This window comes from Parus major, chromosome 10 (genome assembly GCF_001522545.3).
Source record: "Parus major isolate Abel chromosome 10, Parus_major1.1, whole genome shotgun sequence".
NCBI lineage: Eukaryota > Metazoa > Chordata > Aves > Passeriformes > Paridae > Parus > Parus major.
This window is the reverse complement of record NC_031779.1, coordinates 6032887-6050986: the sequence shown is the minus strand read 5'-3', so window position 1 is coordinate 6050986 and position 18100 is coordinate 6032887. Positions and strand designations below refer to the sequence as shown.

Below are 18100 nucleotides of genomic sequence, written 5' to 3'. Positions count from 1 at the left end.
GAATATAAAGTTCAATCACAAAATTAACTCTATTTCAGATCACTAATTAATTCTTCCATGGAAAACTCAACATCAAGACTACTTTCTACCTCCTGCAAGGAAGAACCACATAATATTTCAGGACATTTTACAGAAAAAAATCAAGCTTGTCACATGTATGTTCTCAATCCCTGAGACTACTCATTGGGCAAAATAAACAACAGAGAATAACTAATAACATGGGATGCAATTACCAGGACTACCAAAGGCAGCTAACAACTAAAGAGATCATTTAATTCAAACAATATTCAAGAAAATATGAGCATTTAACATCTACTGTTAGGTACCATTTAAAATCCTAGCCTATTTTACCTATTTCTGTAAATAGAATGAAAATGAAGGAAAAGCAGAGTATTTTCTGATATGGAGCCCCAGGTCATTGCAGCTACACAATAATTAGATCGAAGTCACTAAGTGCTGCAGTCACTGTACATGGATACAGTACAAGATGGTCACTTCACTATCAGCCTCTTCTCAGGTTTATTTTATCATCTTCTGTCACATCAGAAAGATGCACTGATTTTGTTCATCTGCAAATCTGTTCAAAGAAAAAGAGGATATTTCTCGTAGTTCTGGGATATTATAAACCTTGGGCAACTGCAACTTCTTGTAATGACTGCGTGAGTCATTCTGAATATTCTTCAGTCCCTGGCTCTTTTCACTGACCACCGCATGAGATGAGCCTTGTAAACTGAACTAGGAGGATGGTCTTTGGGTATAAACAATCATCTTACAGTCATGATGGGGGTCTCTTCTATAGACACACTAATTCAGAATCCTGTAGCTGTTTCTCTAGTAGCCCTGTGCCTCTCTCAGACTCAAAATGGACCTGAAACAGCACTCGAGTGAAGTCTTTTGTACATTGACATATTTACTTCACTGCTTATCAGCTAAAGAAGCAATAGCACACTGGTACTGGATGCACACATACTTTCTATACCTGACCTTGACATATATGACATGATCTGTGCATAATGTTGTGTCCTTGAGCAATTGGTTATTCACAAACAGACACACAATTGGCTATATATATCCCATGTATGTGAGAAACAAGCAGACATTAAGGGCTTCTTTATACTCTGGCAAACACCCAACTGTGGAAGATGTGCTGGGAGACCCACAATGGTTCCTACAGCCTGTAACTGTAAAGTGAACTCACATTCATCACTGTGTCTAAGAAGTTATCATCTAGGGAGGGGAAACAGCTGCCTCCAAATCACCTGGCTGGATAGCAGAGAGACAAGAATCAAAGCTCAGAGAGAAGAATCAAATCACCTGGCTGGATAGCAGAGAGACAAGAATCAAAGCTCAGAGGGGAGTGGGTGTTGTCTCCGGTGGGCCCTGCAGGCAAAGAAAGCTTCTGCTGGCCACAGACTGTACCACTTGCTTTTAAGTTGTAAACACCAAATTCCACAGAGATAACCAGTGCCATAAATAAAGGCTTTTAGAGGATTCAGTATACTGTTTTTAAATGTTTCTTTGCTAGTATCTACACAGTATCTATAAATGTTTGTGAAATTAACTTTTATTAGCCAGGATGTCTAGAGAAAGCAGGTAAGACCTTTTCCTGCCATTTGTATGCATTCACAGCAGAATTTCTGACTTGAAAAGTAAAACCTTTAGTAAGAATGCCCCTGATTGAACATGATTTAATCAAGGAGTTAAGGTGCTGATCACTATTAAAGAATATCAAAAGAATTCCTGAAGTGCCTATAAAATTTAATTTGCTAACATCAGATGAAAATGAGACTGCCACAAACAAAATATAAATCAAGATTTATCAAAGAAATGGTTAAAAAATATTATTTCCTCACTTATATTACAGGAATTTGGGGTTTCAGCACCATCCCTGGAAGTGTTTGCCTTTTGAGACCTTGGGCTGTGCACAGTGCTGACCCTGTTTTCATCACAGAGGGCTGAGGCAGTTGTCAACAAAGCAAAGTGTAAAGCAAAAAAATGAGCCAACAGTAGAGGTCAGCCATGAACTGCAGATTTTCTCTCCTAATTTCTTGCCTGAACAATTCATGTTGTTTACTGAACACCCAAAAATATCTGGGGCACCTGTGCCAAAACAGCAGTGGATAACAGTAGAAGGAGGAAAGAAAATTACTCGTCTTTCCAAAATGAGACAAGGCAAAAATCCAGATACTAAGAGCACTGCCATGGGAAGGTTGAAGTACAAATGAATAACAACAATTGTTTTTTCTGTGAATAACACAGAGCTTCCCTAGCAACTCACTCTTGTCTGCTGGTCCAAAAGGTCAGTATCTCATGAAAAAAAATCCAACTGAAACCCAAAAAACCACCAACTATTACTTGGCTTTCAGAGAGTTAGCTTTACCACTTGCTGGTTTCTACTACCCCTTGGTAAAGTTGTCTGGCATGTTGGCTGATTTGAAAAGGGGAAGGTTTCAGTCCTGCTGTAGGTGACAGCTGGAACACATGATGTCCCAGTTGCTGAACTACTCAGGTTGCCCCAAGATGCATCTGCTTTTGTGCTCAACATTTAAAAATACTTAAACAGTTGCTACATAAATTAGGTCAGTGCTTAAGCCAATACAGATAACCTGGATTTTTAAAGCCAAGAATTAACATGGGCTAAATAAACTGCTGCTTGTTGGTCATTTGAAAAACAAGCACTTAGTTACCCCTTGCAAATGACGACATTCTTCAAAAACATTCTTTTTAAAGTGCAGCTGCCTAGGACATTCATTTAATGTAGCAACTGGATTTGAAGGGCAGGGACTTGGACTGAAAGAAATAACTCATCCATGGTCTCAAAATTGCTCTTAGAGTTGCAGATGGGAAACAGACAATCAACAAAATGAATTGAATTTTCTAGGCCTGCTTTCCAACTGTGGTTCATTATACCTGTACCAGGCAGGAGCTCAGCCACCGTTTTACTGTCACGTGTTTGTCAAGCACTAAACACAATGCCCCTCGGCCATGGCTTTTATTCCCATATCTAGACAAAACATCCAGCACCTGAGCCCCAAGCCCTGCATCTCTGCTGGGGTTTTAATAGCCACGTGTGCAACATCATTGTGGCCATTGCTCTCCCCCCAGATGTGACCTAAGCCAAGCCCTGCCCTGGTCCGTGCCCTGGCTGCCTTCCCTTTCTGCTGCCCTCCCCCGGCAGGGGTTATCCTGCCCGGGGCACTCTGCTGCCCTTTGGGCTGATTCACGCCTCCCACAATAGCAGCGTGCTGCCGATGGCGAAGGAGAATGAATGACCTGTGCCGAGGAGGGCCGGGGAGCGGTGGGGGGCTTGGGGGTGGCTGATGCCCTTTGGCTTTTGGGGCAGCGCGGGCAGGGTGTGCTGCCGGGCCGGCTCCCCTGCCCTGTCCTGCTGTCCCCGAGCAGCCGGTGCTCCCCTGTCCTGCTGTCCCCGAGCAGCCGGTGCTCCCACCCCGCGGTGCCGCTGCGGGCTCGGGGAGGGCAGCGGCTGCGGGCGGGCGCGGCTGCCCGCCAGGGGAGGGGGCCGCCCCCGCTCTCGGCTCTATAATGCCGGGGCCCCTCGCCCAGCCGCACCGCATCGCTCCGGCTGCCGCAGCAGCGTGCCGGCGGCTCCGCTCCCTCCCCTCCGGCCCGGAGACGCTCGAGGATTAGGGAAGAGAGGGAAATCCATCAGGCGAGAGGAAGGGCGGGGAGGCGGGCCGTCAGCATCCCTCCGCTCCGCTCCGCCCGGGCCGGCGGCGCCGTAGGGCGAGCTCCGGTACGGGCGCAGGAAGGGGCCGAGCTGCCGGAGGTGCCCGGGGCGCCGGCGGTTCCCAGCTGCTCCCAGCTGCTCCCAGCGGTTCCCAGCTGTTCCCAGCAGTTCCCGTCGGCGGCTCGGGGCTGGCGGGGCTCGGCGGCTGGAGAAGCCACCGCTGCAGTTGGCGTGTGCGTCCCTCGCGGTGCCGGTTCTCCCGGGATGGGCCTCCAGGAGCTGGCGGTGTGGCTGCTGGCAGCGGCGGGGCTCGTCCGCGGTGAGTGCTGCCGGCCCCGCGGGCACCCGGGGCGGGTGGGTCGGGCGGGGACGGCAGCCCCGGGTCCTCCCCGGCACGGCGGCTCTCCGGCCCCGGCCGTCCCCTTCTGCCCTCTCCCAGCCTCGCCGCTGCTGCGGGGCTCGCCCCCGTCCCGGGCCGCACTGTGGGCTGGCCAGAGCTGGGACCTGCCGGGAATGGACGCGGGAGAAGGACGGTGGGGATGGGGGAGCGAACTCTGTCGAGGGACTTAACGGTGGTTGTCCCAGAGCAGAGGCTGCGGCTTTTTGTGGGGCGAGTTGAAGACTAGAAAATTGGGAAGAGGGAAGTCCGTCTGGAGTGGGACAGGGAGGACTTACATCCAAAGCACCTGTTCCTACCCTGTCGCATATTCCCCAGCATTTGAAAACTGCCTCTGTCCCTGGTCTACTCTTCCATTCATGTAGACCTGCTCCTTTTCTCCACAGAAAGACGGCAGAGTAAGCATCCTCCCTGGATTTTAAGTGTATAAAGGTCATAAATCCCCAAATATTAGTATGTATATTAATGCAGTGCCTATCATCTCTGCCAGGAACCCCGTAACCCACTTTGTTTATAACAGCATGAGCAGAGAACAAAGCGGAGTGTACTTGCCCCAAAGAGTTCTGTCTGAAGCAGCCTGAGAGCAGTGTTCTAACCTGTGGCCATTTTTCTCCCATTGTTTTGCTGATGTTCTCTGCTGTATCTCTGTTCTGCTTTTCTGGTTATAGCTATGCCAGGACAGGTGTCCAGTCACAGGTACTGTATTTTCTCTTCATTACTTCTTGCTGGACCGAAGGGTGTGTACATTGAGAAAGCATCGTTAGCATTTAGAACGTATCACTCCTGGCCAGTCAAGAAATGATCAAAGAGGTAATCCCCCTTACAGGCTGGGATGAACATCTGTGATTAGGATTTTGCTGTAATAGCTAATGAACTATTTGAAATACAGTGACATTTTTCTCTGGGAGTGCAGCAGGTGTAATAATAGATACATAATATATGATAGAAGTGAAAAAGCATGCCTGAGCTTTTTCTGATGTAGAATCCTTATTATTTATCTTTTTATTCCTGTGCCCAAAGAGTCCCTGCAAGGAGAGTTCCAAAGGAAGCTTTACAAGGAGCTGCTGAAAAATTACAATCCATTGGAGCGACCAGTTGCAAATGATTCCCAGCCACTCACTGTGTATTTCACTCTCAGCCTCATGCAGATCATGGATGTGGTAAGTCTAACCTTCTAGGAAACTGTATCAAAGGGTGGATTTTTTTCCTTCCTAGAAGGGACATCTGAGATAGCAAAGGAAGATTACAAGAAATTGGGAAGCACAACTAATTCAAGACACAATGCCAAATTTTGTCTGCGTTTTTAAAAAATGAAACTTAGCAGTACAATTTACCTCTTTCTTAGAGCTCTTGTCAGAAATTCCCAACATTTTTAGCAGTAGAAAATATTTCAAGAGGAGTTCAAAATACACACTCTGTCTTTCAAATCCTTAACTGTCCTTAGAACCAACAAGGAATATGGTCTGGGAGGGATCTGAAAAACCAAAGTTCTTAATTTCTGGTGGTCACTTAAGAGCTGCCTGTTTTGGAAGATGGAGGAGAGAGGAAATCCTGGCCAAAATCTAAGTTATGCTATTTCCTTTGTTATGTAGACAAGATTGCTACATTCTATACATTTAAATAGCTACTGTATGTACAGCCACACTTGATTGGTATATCAATAGATATTCCTGTCCTGTACTTGTACAATGCACTGTAGGATCTTTCTGGTTCAAATATGACTAATTTAAACTTCACTCTGTCACGGTGGCACAGAGATGCAATTCAGCATATGAGTGGGTTTACAGTATTTTATTTTACTGAATTCAACTAGCTAAAATAACTCATAAGGAAGTTAAAGTCTTAAAAACATACTTAACCTCAAAATTCCATTATCTTCCCATTAGAGGCCTAAAGTTCAAGACACAGAATTAATTTCTTTTGGAGTTGCCAAATTTAATGAAATGTTAAACAAAAAATAAATATTAAATGAAAGGAAAACATCTACAGATCACTAGCCAATCTGGGTGTAATCAATGACTGCCAGTCTTGGCTAATATGATTCAAAAGGTAGCTTTTGATCCTATGTTCCTTTCAAGAACCACCTCTCATGGTCAGTCAGAAGCCTTAGTTTTTTGTACTGGCTGTTTAGTTACAGCTCATTCTGCTTGCCATAAAACTCACTGCATTTCTTTCTCTGAGATCTGGGATTGACAGCCAAAGCAAGAAACCAACCATGAAGTAAATTAGGCTTCACGCTATAAAACAAATGAGTTTTCTTCATTGTCAACAAGAAGCAAATGCTGGTGGGAATGGCCGCTGCTTGCAATAACAATTACTGGTTTAACAAGCTAGAAACAAAACATGTCACCATCAAACTTTCCTGTAGTTTACATATTCACATTAATGGCTTCTCAGCTGATAGCCACTGAGTCTAATTGGGAGTTAGACCTCTCCAGAGCCAATCCATGAAATCCCTGCCAGATCGAGCCAGGCTGGATCTGGGCTGCTGCTATTCCTTAGGTGAAGGCTCTTCCATTCCACTCTGACTTTGCTGACAGGAAAAGGGAGACAGTACATGAAATCTTTTCAAAATACAATGGATGTTTCCTATCTTCTATTTCTAGTTTTAACCTGTCCTATTAAAACTAGATATTTTCTACCCCCATAGTTGTAGATATATTTTTATTTTAATGATATTGCGCACTAATATTCATGCTAGTATCAGCAGTATATAATGAGGGATCTGTAAGTGCCAATTGCCCCAGCTTAGTGGAGTTCACTAGAAAATAGAATTAATTAATTGTCTAATGAGAATGCAAGCTGGCATAGTGACTTATACAAAATGTTTCTAAATGGGGAGGAAAAGCAGTGGCAACATGAGAAAAATGCAGTTTGGGGATACATGACCCAAGAGGAGAGCTAGGAAACTAAGGGAGTGCTTTGAGACAAAGTGTGAGTGCATATTAGGCCTGAGATACAGCAAAAGAATTTGGAAGAGAGGTGGAATTTAGATGGGTGAGGATGGGATGCAAAATGCAAAGTAAGAGGTTTGAAAGAGTGGACTTCAAAAAATAGAGACAAAGACTAAGGCATACCTTAGTGGAAGGAGAGGAAGAGGGGCTAATGAATGGTCATAGCTCCAGTACAATGGCAGTAAAAATAAAGAATAGGATGTAGAGAAGCCATTTATTTTTCTCTACTTTTCACCTCATGGATACCCCTCAATCTGCACATAAAACTGGTCTTCTGCTTGTCTGGTATTTCAGTGCTGACACGGAATCTTAACCTAACTGAGGCTTAGGAAAATTTCCAGCATATACATTTTTGAGAAACAGATTATTGAAATACAATGATATGACATAATTTCCACACTGGAAAAAAATTTATCCACCACATTTTAAAACACTGTATGGAGGTAAATACCTTCTAACAGCATTGTTTTCTCTTGTAACATCCATCCCAACAATAGTATTATAGGAGAATATTCAGCCACTGTCTATTGGTTTGGAGGGAACACTAGGAATAGACACAGCAGCAGTGCTGTTCCTGCTCTGCTGCATCTCATACAGAATAGTGAATGGCACAGGAAAACAAATGCAGTGAGCACGAGGGTGAGAAGTTTGTGTCTAGCCTGGCATTTTTACAATGGACATATCCGTATCAACTGTAAGTTAATACAATTAAAAGAAATGTATCAGAGGGTATTTCATCCCCAAAAGTCAGAAGATGAAGTCTTAGAAATTAAGTGGTCACACATTTAACTGCAAATGATTGCTTTGAGACACAAGCATGAAGGATTGGTATAGAGTGATAGTTTGAACCCATTTTTTACTGCTATCTAAACGGGTAGAAAAATCACAATCTTATCTTAGTTTGGACAGGGCTTCTAGAGGTCATCTTGTCCACTGCCCTACTGTGAAGATGTCTTAAATGGATCATGTTACTCTGGACTGTGTCAAGTGCTGACCACTTTGACAGCAAGTTTCCACAACCTTCCTGGGCAGTCAGTATTCAGCTACCATCATGGTAGATTTTTCCTTACATCTAAGCATAACTTCCTATTTTTCAGCTTTCCTATTTTTCAGTACTAAAAAAACCAGTTCTAGAAAAATGAGACACCTTTTCTTTTTCAGGAAAATAATAATAAAAAAAGATACTTTTGGTGAAGTATTACAGATTTCTTGACCATTTGCAGCAAGGTGTGTATATTTCTGAATAACATAGCAGAAAGCTAGAGAATGAAATCTTGGTAAACCCACATGGCAGAACTCCTTCTTAGAGTAGCTGTCAATGGTTCACTCTCAATATATAAGTTTTTCAGTTTTCTGGCTGGAATCTAGAATTTTTACCAGCTTTCTATGTAGAACTTGGGGCAGTACTTTGGGAGTGTCCTAAGCTGATCTCAGCCTTTGCTACTGGAAGAAACTTCTCTGAGTTCTGGGCTCATTAGCTCCCACAGCTTTGGCTTGCACTAGTGCCTCTCTGAGAGTTGCCTTATCCTTTCATGAGGGGTCAGTTCTCTACATGACCTATACTTTGGCTTTAGATTAGCTTAAACTGCTCACAAAACTACCTGTGGTGGTTCTTCACTTTACATGTCATATATTTCAAAAAACACAAATGAGCTCTATCTCTGATTCAAGCTGCAAAACCTGGGAGAATGCTGGGTCAAGACAATCTTAGCTTGTGACTTCTTTAACAAGACTCATGGTGACAAACTTTTGGTGGGTATGAGTGTGACCATTTTGGTCTATTCTGATTATAAATTAGTTTATTTTTTAGAATCAACATTTAATAATTTATTTTAAAAAATTGAACTAAGCTACTTATCTACATGAATATTCAAATTCTTACTTATGTTGCATAATACTATTTAGTCAGGAATTTTTCATGGTTCCTGAAGACACTTGCTGGCTAATTAAATCATTTACTACAAACAGTTTTTTGCTTATTTTCCAGTTTTTCCTGTTCCTTTTTTTTTAAATTTCTAGTTAAGGGAAAGAAAAGCGCTGAATAGTTGTTTGTATGTAGTGAGCAGCAGCAGAATCTCAAGGGAAATCCTGTTTCTTTAGGCTGTTCAACTCACTTGTGCAGACCAAAGGATAAATGAAAGCATGCAAACTTTTTTACATTTATCTGAACTTAGTCAAAGTTTGCTTATCTTACATTGCCCTTGGTTACTTGCATGACTTAGTTTTATATATTCAAGGGCTTTTGTCCTTGTTTTGTTTTACACAGTGAAGTGATCCAGCTGACTACAATGACTTACATACAAGGCTTTGCAAAAACTCTGCATAAGGATCTGCAGTTCAGTATTTGCAACCCAATACCCTGCACCCACTGGGCAAGATAGTAATGTCAAATATCTTGAAATTTTGAAAAGAAAATTATGCTGTCATTCAAAGAAGCAGAACAGCTTCTGTAAAGAAATAGACTATAAAACAAACATCTTGCCCGCCAAAAAAGGGGGGGAAAAAAGAAATTTAAATCTGGAAAAACTAATAAAACAACCAAATCAAGAGGCTCATTAGAAAATGGTGCTAATGAAGTTCTTAAGCTGTTTATCAGACCTCAGCAGCCTCTTTGCAAACAATAGCTGTGGCAGAAGCTCATCAAATCTGCATTATTCTTTTAATTTTAGCATTCATTTGTGTACATTAGAAAATATCTCTACAAGCTATATTTTCTTCTCAGTTTGCTGCTTGAACTATTTTCCCACCATACTAAAGAAACTGTTTACACTTTCATCTAGTAGCCATTTCTATTCCACCATAATTTATTCCTAAGAGTTTAGAAAACTGGAAAGGTGCTGGGATATGCCTTTTGATATTTTTGATTAGTTTAATACCATGAAAGTTACTGGATTATAACAGAAAACAGAGTATTATATTTTGCCATGAAATCTGAAGAACAGATCAGACAAGAGTCAAAAATATTTTGATAATTGATCTACTTTAACAAGCAGACAACACCTCTCCCTACCCTACTGTGGAGAACTATTACTACACTAAGAGAAGCTGCAACCTTATTTCTGTGATATTTGTCCATCTTTCCTGTGTGTTTAAGTATCTTCTGGATTTTTTAACTCTTCTGTTAGCATTTTACCTAGTCTCCTCAAGCAGTGTTAGATCTGGAAAGATATTTTAAACACAGGAGAATGTGTAGGATGGAATGGGAAGCAATGAATGTACACTAATTAAAGGGAGTTTGCAGGAAGGAAAAAGGGACAGACTAAATGCTATAAAAAACCCTCCTGATAATAGTTCGCTCGAGGACATCAGAGATGCTCACTGTAAGTGAAAATCAGAACTTCTGTTCTGCTTTCTGGTTCTACAGGAGAGATGTTTGGAACTTTTTTGTAATACGAATCATTGGGGTTTTTCTCTTTGTGTGGGTATTCTTCTAATAGGAGTAAAGTGAAGCAGTTTCCCAGATATTTTTCTTATTCATTTTGATATAAATAATCAGTTTGAATCATAAAAACTCAGTACCTCATTGTTTGTTTTCTAACTGCATTGGTATGGATGCCCCATTAACTTAAAAAGTGACTAAACATCTATTTCTTTGTGGGTTGTAACCTTCCTGTGAAAAGCATGGCTAAGGTGCTAGGAAACAGATTCCTCAGTGACACTGCTCTAGAGCACAGGGACCACCACATAAAGCCTTCACATTTTACACAGGGCCTCTTACTAGAACAACAGAACCTGCAAAGTCACATCATCTTGTAATTATCAGTTTTCCTCAGTAATCAGCTAATGAAGCAAAATTACAGTGCAAGATTTAATTCCTGGGAGTCAGATCTGGATAATACTTGGTCTTATACAAAGCTTTTAATTAACAGAAGTTTGGGACTGAAATGAATATACTCCTTGTAATATTCAGAGTTGTTCCTTTTTAAAAAAAACACCATTACATTCAAATACCAGACAACACAGGATGTCACTGTCTGCTACACAAGTTCCAATGTTTTGTTGTGGTCTGTGATAATTTGCATGGAAAGATTGAAAGACCCATATTCTTCTTCATAAATGTTCTTGTCCTTGGCCAGTGGAACACCAGACCTGCACTGGCCAAGGATCTGGCTCTGTGCAGTAAGCACTGGCAGAGCTTTTGCAGCCCCGTGTGCCTGGTGGATGTTTCCCTGTTGCCACTCTCCTGGGAGAGCCGCGGGCTCAGTGTGCGCGCTTTGGCCTCTGCTGGCACACACCTGGTACACGCTCCATGAACCTGCTGCTCCTTGGGAAACCTCCTCCTCCATGCACAGGGAGATGGGAGCTGCCTCGCTTCCTCCTGGGCTTGATTTGCCTCTGACTGCAGCGTCAACACGCACGAGAAGGGAGTTCAGATGCAGGTGGCTGCCCCTGCTGAACCCATTTCTTTTCTGGGAAGGCTTCTGGAAGTGCTGTGGGAGGATGCTGTGGGCTGGGTGAATTTTGTGGGGACAAGAAACTCCCAAGTAACCATCACGGCCTCAGCCCCGCTCCTGTGGTGTGATCTGTGTGGGTCTACAAGTTGGCAGGAATGTGCTGCAGCAATTTTGGGGACGATGGCAAGGGAAGCCAGGAAGTGCTGCTGAAGTGAGGTGATATTTCTGTTCCTGTCCTCTGTCTCTGCTCAGGGCTGCGCTCTCAGAGCCCTGCGGATACAGCGCCCGCGTTTCTCTCAGCAAACGCTATCAAAAGTTACCAGTCATTTACAAATCTAATATTGCTGGCAGCAGTTGAAGGAAGTATTATCAATGGATTGGAAGCAAACAATTCTGTATCTCTGAACAGCATATTAACATAAATACATTCAAATGTTAATTACTTCAAATGTTAATTACTTCAAATTTAGATGATACAGATGTGAATTCTTCAGTTTCTCCTGAACTCTTCACCATATTCAGTAGCCTGAATAGATTACTAAACAATCCAACTGTTCTCAATCTAAATATATCTGTGAGTTACAAAAATGGGGAAGAAAGGAAGAAAGATTTCACAATGGGTAGGCAGTAGGGAGCCTATTTGAATGAGCACTTATATAAAAAAAGAAATCTTTTAAAATTCTCTTAGAATTTTAATTACTTAAACAATTTACTTTACTGTGTTAACCAATTCATTTTTAATTTATTCAAAATTAAAAGATTTATTTTCCAAGAATAACCAGAAGCAGCCTGAAGTAAATGTCTATTCAGATTTAATCTTTGCTTGTGCTTGCATTTTCATGCCTGTTACTGCAACTAGAATTGGATTTGTGTAAAGGAAAGGCTGGTAACCCTGGCTTCAACAACAGCTAACTGTGAAGCACTAAGAGCATGGCATGAAGCCATGCTGCTGCTCAGTAGCAGCAAGATAAGAATATGATATTCATCCATCTCTCCCAAATCTTCTGGTAGTGATGTGAAGCCACGTTTGCATGGCTTATTATCCTGTCTCCTCATTCCTTGTGTGCTCCTTATAAAAAACTCCCCTGAAGGGAAAATGATCAATATCCGTGTGCAGACTTGGGGGACCCACGCACATGTTTAATTATACAGCACTGCTACTTTGAACTTTTATTGGCTTGTTTTCTGCGTTCAGTCAGAAGTGTTTGCACATTCTGTGCTTGGCATCTCCTTAATTACTCTCAGTAACTTCACAGGTGTGCCCATTTAGGGGTTGGGAGGAAGGAAAGAGGCCTCTTACTCACCATCTCCAAAACTGCTAAATGCAAGAATGAGGACAGAAAAACTGATAAGCACTGACAGATCTCAAGAAATTCAGATGAGCATTTTTATGGATTTTGGAGTGCTTACTCCATCTCTGTCCCCACAGACAGAAATAATCTTTTCATAGAGGAGAATTTGCTCTTTTGTGCAGTGGAAAAAGCAGCCTGAAGGACCGTGTAGGTGTTTCTGACATTTCAGTCGTGACGCTTGTTGCATTTGTGAAGAAACAGAGATATGGTTGATTTCCATCAAAGTATTCCTCTCATCTAAGCTCACAGTTTTTCAGTGCTTTTGTAAGTGATTCTCTACAGGCGTATCAGAGAAGTGGAGGCAGTATGGTTTTTTGTGGAAAGCAAGCAAGGAAGGAAGACCCTTAAAAGAGGAGTCTTGAATGTGCCCATCAGAGGATGTAGGGTAAGGAATAACTAGAATCTCTGTAATATGATTCATCTTCTTGAATTATTGAAGTGTCTTAGCAATACTTCTGTGTCAAGTGTTGCAGAGACATTCAGCAGAATAAGCAATGCATTTTGTACTCTGCCCTTTCCCAGGAAGTTTTTTAATTGCCATGGTGATGCTGGATCCTAGATTGAAGAGAGAACCCAAGATATCCAAGATAATGGGTAATGTTACACATCACAGGAATTTTGGATCAACTCCTACTTGCTTAATTTTCCTATACTTGTGAAGATGGAGGTAGGATGCAGTGTAGTTAGAGAGACTCTCTGGGATGAGTAATAGCACTTTGCTATCTGACCTTCTGAAGCTGGCTTTACCTATGTCCATTTGTAGTGCACAGAGCTATTCCTTCTGGTTGTGTAAGATGCCTCTGTCTCTGTGGCTCTGGTGCTGCTCAAAGGTTTCAGCTGATGCTAAATCATGGAAAATATACTCTGGTCAGGTGTGGAAAGTTGTGTTACTGTTACTCAAAAAACAGGACAGATGAATGCCAGCAGCAGGCTGGTGCTGGACCTGTGTGCTCTGATCACACACAGGGAGAGGAAGAGACAGCTTTGGGTTCATCTCCTTAACTTATTCTCCCATAACTTTTTCTTCTCTTCTCTTCTGTCCTTATAGAAATAACACACACACACTTTCCTTCCACTTCACTCTGCTGGTACATTCAAGTGTAACAACCTGACCTTTCAATTTCCGTGTTTTGCAGCTAACCTCTAGAATAACAGATCAAGTTCAAAGGCTTCGATTCTTTCTGCTTTTAACATCATTTAATGAGTGGGGCTGTGGGGGCTCTATAGATTGATCTTATCTTGTGGTACTGTTGGTAGCTCCCAGATTCCAGCATATGTTCAGAGCTGGGATGCCTGTCTGTGCCAGCCTGGCACTGGTCATCAGCACCTAGAGCCAGTATTTACCACTAATTCAGGGTTCAGTCCTCTCAACAGGAGTCTGCTACAAAATACACTGGAATAATGAATGATTTGTAAATAAAGCAACAGAAGAGAGTTATTACTTTGCATGTTTGCAAGAAATTTAACTGCACTTTAAGTTTTATGCTATATTCAAAAATTGAACTGAGTGAAACCTACAATTAATCACAGAAATCACATAAGATAACTTGAAAAATGCAACTCACTCTTCAAAATGTATTTTTTCATGCAAGATGTACTGATGTATGCGATTAGTTATGCTGTACTCTGCTTGTTTCTTATGCCTTATCCCTGCTTGTCTTTGCAAAGATGAATGTGCTCATATCTAAATACAATCTCTTGTTAACAATGATGTACAAAAAAAAAAAAAAAAGACAGACTGCTGTTACAATTACGTCCCCATGGTAACAAAAACGGTACATCATGAGGCTCTCACATATATTTCTAATCTCAGCTTCTTTTTCCTGGAACTTGCTGAAAGCCACTTCTCTAGCCCACTGCCAGGACAAAGCCCTGGTGCAACCAATGGCAACACAACTCTCAGACCTAATAGAGCATATCTGGAACACGAAGACCTTCCTACATCCTAAGAAGGCTCTTCACACAGATGCTCTGCTCAGAGTTAAGGTCACTCTTTTATGCTCTTTCTATAGCAGCTTTTTGCTGTGATGGATTATTTGCATCTACCTGGGGAGACCTGTGTATGGTCTGAGCAAACTGCCTTCCTTTTAGAGCAATATAGAGAGATGGGGGAGAAAGCAAATGCTTTTTGCAAAAGCATGTAAGACAAGTTGTTGTGGAGAAAATGCTGGCCTTTTTCAGACACAAACAGTACAAGCTAAAAAAAAGCAAAACAAACAACCCCCCTCAGAATTCACCTGAATTAAGTTAAGCAACGTAATCAGACTCCTTACTTCATACTCCAAACTCAACCTTAACACAGATAAAATTCAAATTGTATTTTTATAATTTTTAAATAAAAAATGATATATTCAAAAAGCCAAAAATGAATATCTACTCCTATCCCAGCAGCACAGAATGCTCTAGTAATGTTTTAGCACTTTAGAAACTTTTCAACTTTCTCAGAAATTTAACTCTTAAGCATAAGCATACTCATCTGTTATATTCAGCTTTACTTCCCCACTGTTTTGTTTCACTCCATATACAACTGAACAGTGCATGGGACAGAGGAACTCCAGGCTTCAATATCCATGCACAACATATCTGAAAATCCCCATTTTTTTCAGATTTCCACATAGGTCAAACACTACAGTTACTAAAGTCTGAACTGTAACTATGTGTAAGCTCATAGTAAACCTTGTATTAAATATGTACTGGCTCAAGTGTTAAACACAGACCAGAACTGTAAACTGTAAACCTGTCCACCACTCACACCTGGAGCTTTCCTTTCCTCTCCCATTCTCTCCCTCCCAGCTGCTGGGTGCTTTTCCTCAGGGGTGTGGCTGAGTGACTTGCAGAGCATCCTCCTGCAGTTTCCATGGAACCTGGAGCTCACTGTGGTTCCAGCACAGCCTCGGCACCCCTGTCCCAGGACCCCCCCACCCAGTACCAGGGGCTGCTTCAGCCTGACCTTTCTCTTTTCCTGGTGTTTAATTTGCTGAAAATAATGTGCTTGTAGGTTAGAGGGAAGATTTGCAAAGTAATTTTTAAAAAATCTATTTGTTGATTTTCCACTCATATATTTACATTCATAATAATTAATAAAACCCCCACAAGAGGATAAATAGTCTGAACAATTTTGTGAGTTCTGGATGGGATATGTTTGCAAACTATCAAGACAAGAAAATGCTCAATAAACACTAAGCAGCATATTCTAAAAAGTAATTTTAAAAATGGCATTACATGACTATACATAGGCCAGCCTGGATGAGTGCATTTCAAAGGGAAATGATGTAAGCAGGCATTGTTTGAAAGAAAGCTTCCATATTGAACTTTAAACATTACAGGCTAATTAAGGAAACATTTATGAAGATAGGTATAATTTGAAGGTAAGAAGCTGCACAAAATTGAAGTAGCAACACCAACAGAGCATTCTGATAAGGAGAGGTAGCTTGAGCTGGAATGTTTGGTTTATCCAGCATTATTTCTAGTAAGTAAAGCCCACTCCTTGATTTATTAAAGAAATAGCTCTGGTAAATATGGCCAGGCAGATGAATTACTGAATGTAGGACACAGTTCCAAAACAAAACAAAAAATAAATAGAATGAGAGTGCAGAATCAGACCTTAATCCCACCTGTCCCTTGCAGGAAATTTCACTGGATTAACAATGACCCTCTGCTACAAATATTTCAAATTTCTTTATAAAATTGAGCCCACACATATAACAGTCATTAGCCCTAACACTGCTTTCAGCTTTTTCACAGTCTTTTGCTGCATTCTCTTTTCCTGCTTTCATTCTGGCCTTGGTTCTTGTTCAGATCTGTCACACTACACACAGGATTCAGACAGGAAACAGGAGCTGTCACTGCATCTGGCACTGCCACTCTGCTCTTCAGGGTTATGGAACACGCTCAGGACAGCAGGCTGAGTTGAGAATTGGCCTGGCATGGTTTAACCCCAGACAGAAACTAAAACACTGCATGCAGTTTCTCACTCAGGCCCCTCCTCTGGTGGGGAGGACAATAAGAAAGAAAAGGTAAAACACATGTTTTGAAATAAGAATAACTGAATAAGTGAAACCAGACCAAACCAGGAAAATGCTAAATATTAGGGGACTTCAATACCCTTTATTCACTGTATCACAAATTAATGGAGGAGAAGATGTTCATAGAGGGAAACTCTACCTGCTTCCCATATATAACAATTATGTATTTTGGTTAGCCCCAAAGTAGCCATTTATTGCCTTGTTCCTCATTAAATTTACAGTCCAAAGTCAGCTTTTCTAAAAAATCAAAACAGATAATGGCAGCAATCTGTGCCAGTCTGTTTTATCTCTATCAACAAAACTCCACTTTTCTCAGTCAGGAAAAATTCTCCTGAGCCATTCTTTATTTCAAAGATCTCCAGCGTGCAGACTGCATGCAGAGCCATTCATATGCAATCCATCACAAATCTAATAAACCTAAGAGCTCAGTGCAAGAGAAGTTTTCAAATTTCATTTTCATTAACTACTCATATTTTGAATGGCCTTTATAGTTTAATACTTTGATTAAAAATAGCTAGAAAAAATTAAATCGAAGATCAAGAAGCACACCAAGTAATGAAGATATTTTCAGGCTGGGTTTTGGAGATTTCACTCCAAAGCACCTTAATGCTACAGGAGATACTTAACTAAATCCTTAGCAGAGCTGCAATTATCCCTAGAAGTCTGAAGGAGCCAGAGCCTGAGTTAGTGGGTGGCTAGAATCAGGCAGGTATCATCCTAGCTGTGAAGGTGCCTCGGGCTAAATTTGCTTTGCAGTGGAATGTGGGAAAGGTGATGTCCTAAACATCTCCAGCTTTCAGTAACATCACTAGTTAGGGGCTGAGCACAAAATAATAAAGACCAGCTTCCAGGGGATTCTTTGCACCAACAGAATCAGGGCAAATTAACAGCTGATGCAGAGGGAGTGGCTTTCGTTCTACATTCACACCCCAAGGCCAGGTCATACAGAACTGGCACAGCATCCTGACCTTGCTGTTCAGCTCTGGCTGAACAATAGTTTGCAACAGTTGCTGTGGTTTTGAAGGAGCCTGGCTTTCCCAGCAGGAGACTGCACCACTACAAGATTAAGTCATAAATGCGAGAGCTCTGGTTTTATACAAAAATGTCACCGGTATGGCAAAAGTCAAAACATCAAATAAAAATGTGTGTTTAAGTTTGAAATAGTCTCAAAAAATGTGGTGCAACAGTGAAAATTTATATTTTTCACTTCTGACATTTTATGGAATATTTCTCTGTCTTTTGCACCTATTTTTAAGAAATCAGAAACATTCTGTTTGTTCCTTGTGTTGA

General features: G+C 41.5%; 2 protein-coding genes across 3 annotated transcripts in view; one reads left to right on the top strand and one right to left on the bottom strand.

The window, feature by feature from the left end:
• Window positions 1-18100, bottom strand: part of MYO1E (myosin IE) — a 226095-nt gene that overhangs the window by 111121 nt on the left and 96874 nt on the right. The gene's annotated exons all lie outside the window — the stretch shown is intronic.
• The window catches only part of CHRFAM7A (CHRNA7 (exons 5-10) and FAM7A (exons A-E) fusion), a 38564-nt gene continuing 24197 nt past the window's right edge, over window positions 3734-18100 (top strand). Inside the window, exons 1-2 of one of the 2 annotated variants that reach the window (NM_001323297.1) lie at window positions 3734-4007; window positions 5106-5245. In NM_001323297.1, coding sequence (NP_001310226.1) covers window positions 3953-4007; window positions 5106-5245 — 195 coding nt within the window. In that variant the 5' untranslated portion in view covers window positions 3734-3952. Of the gene's footprint in view, window positions 4008-5105; window positions 5246-12403; window positions 13380-18100 lie in introns of those variants that run through there. The other variant, XM_033516881.1, reaches the window with a different exon arrangement.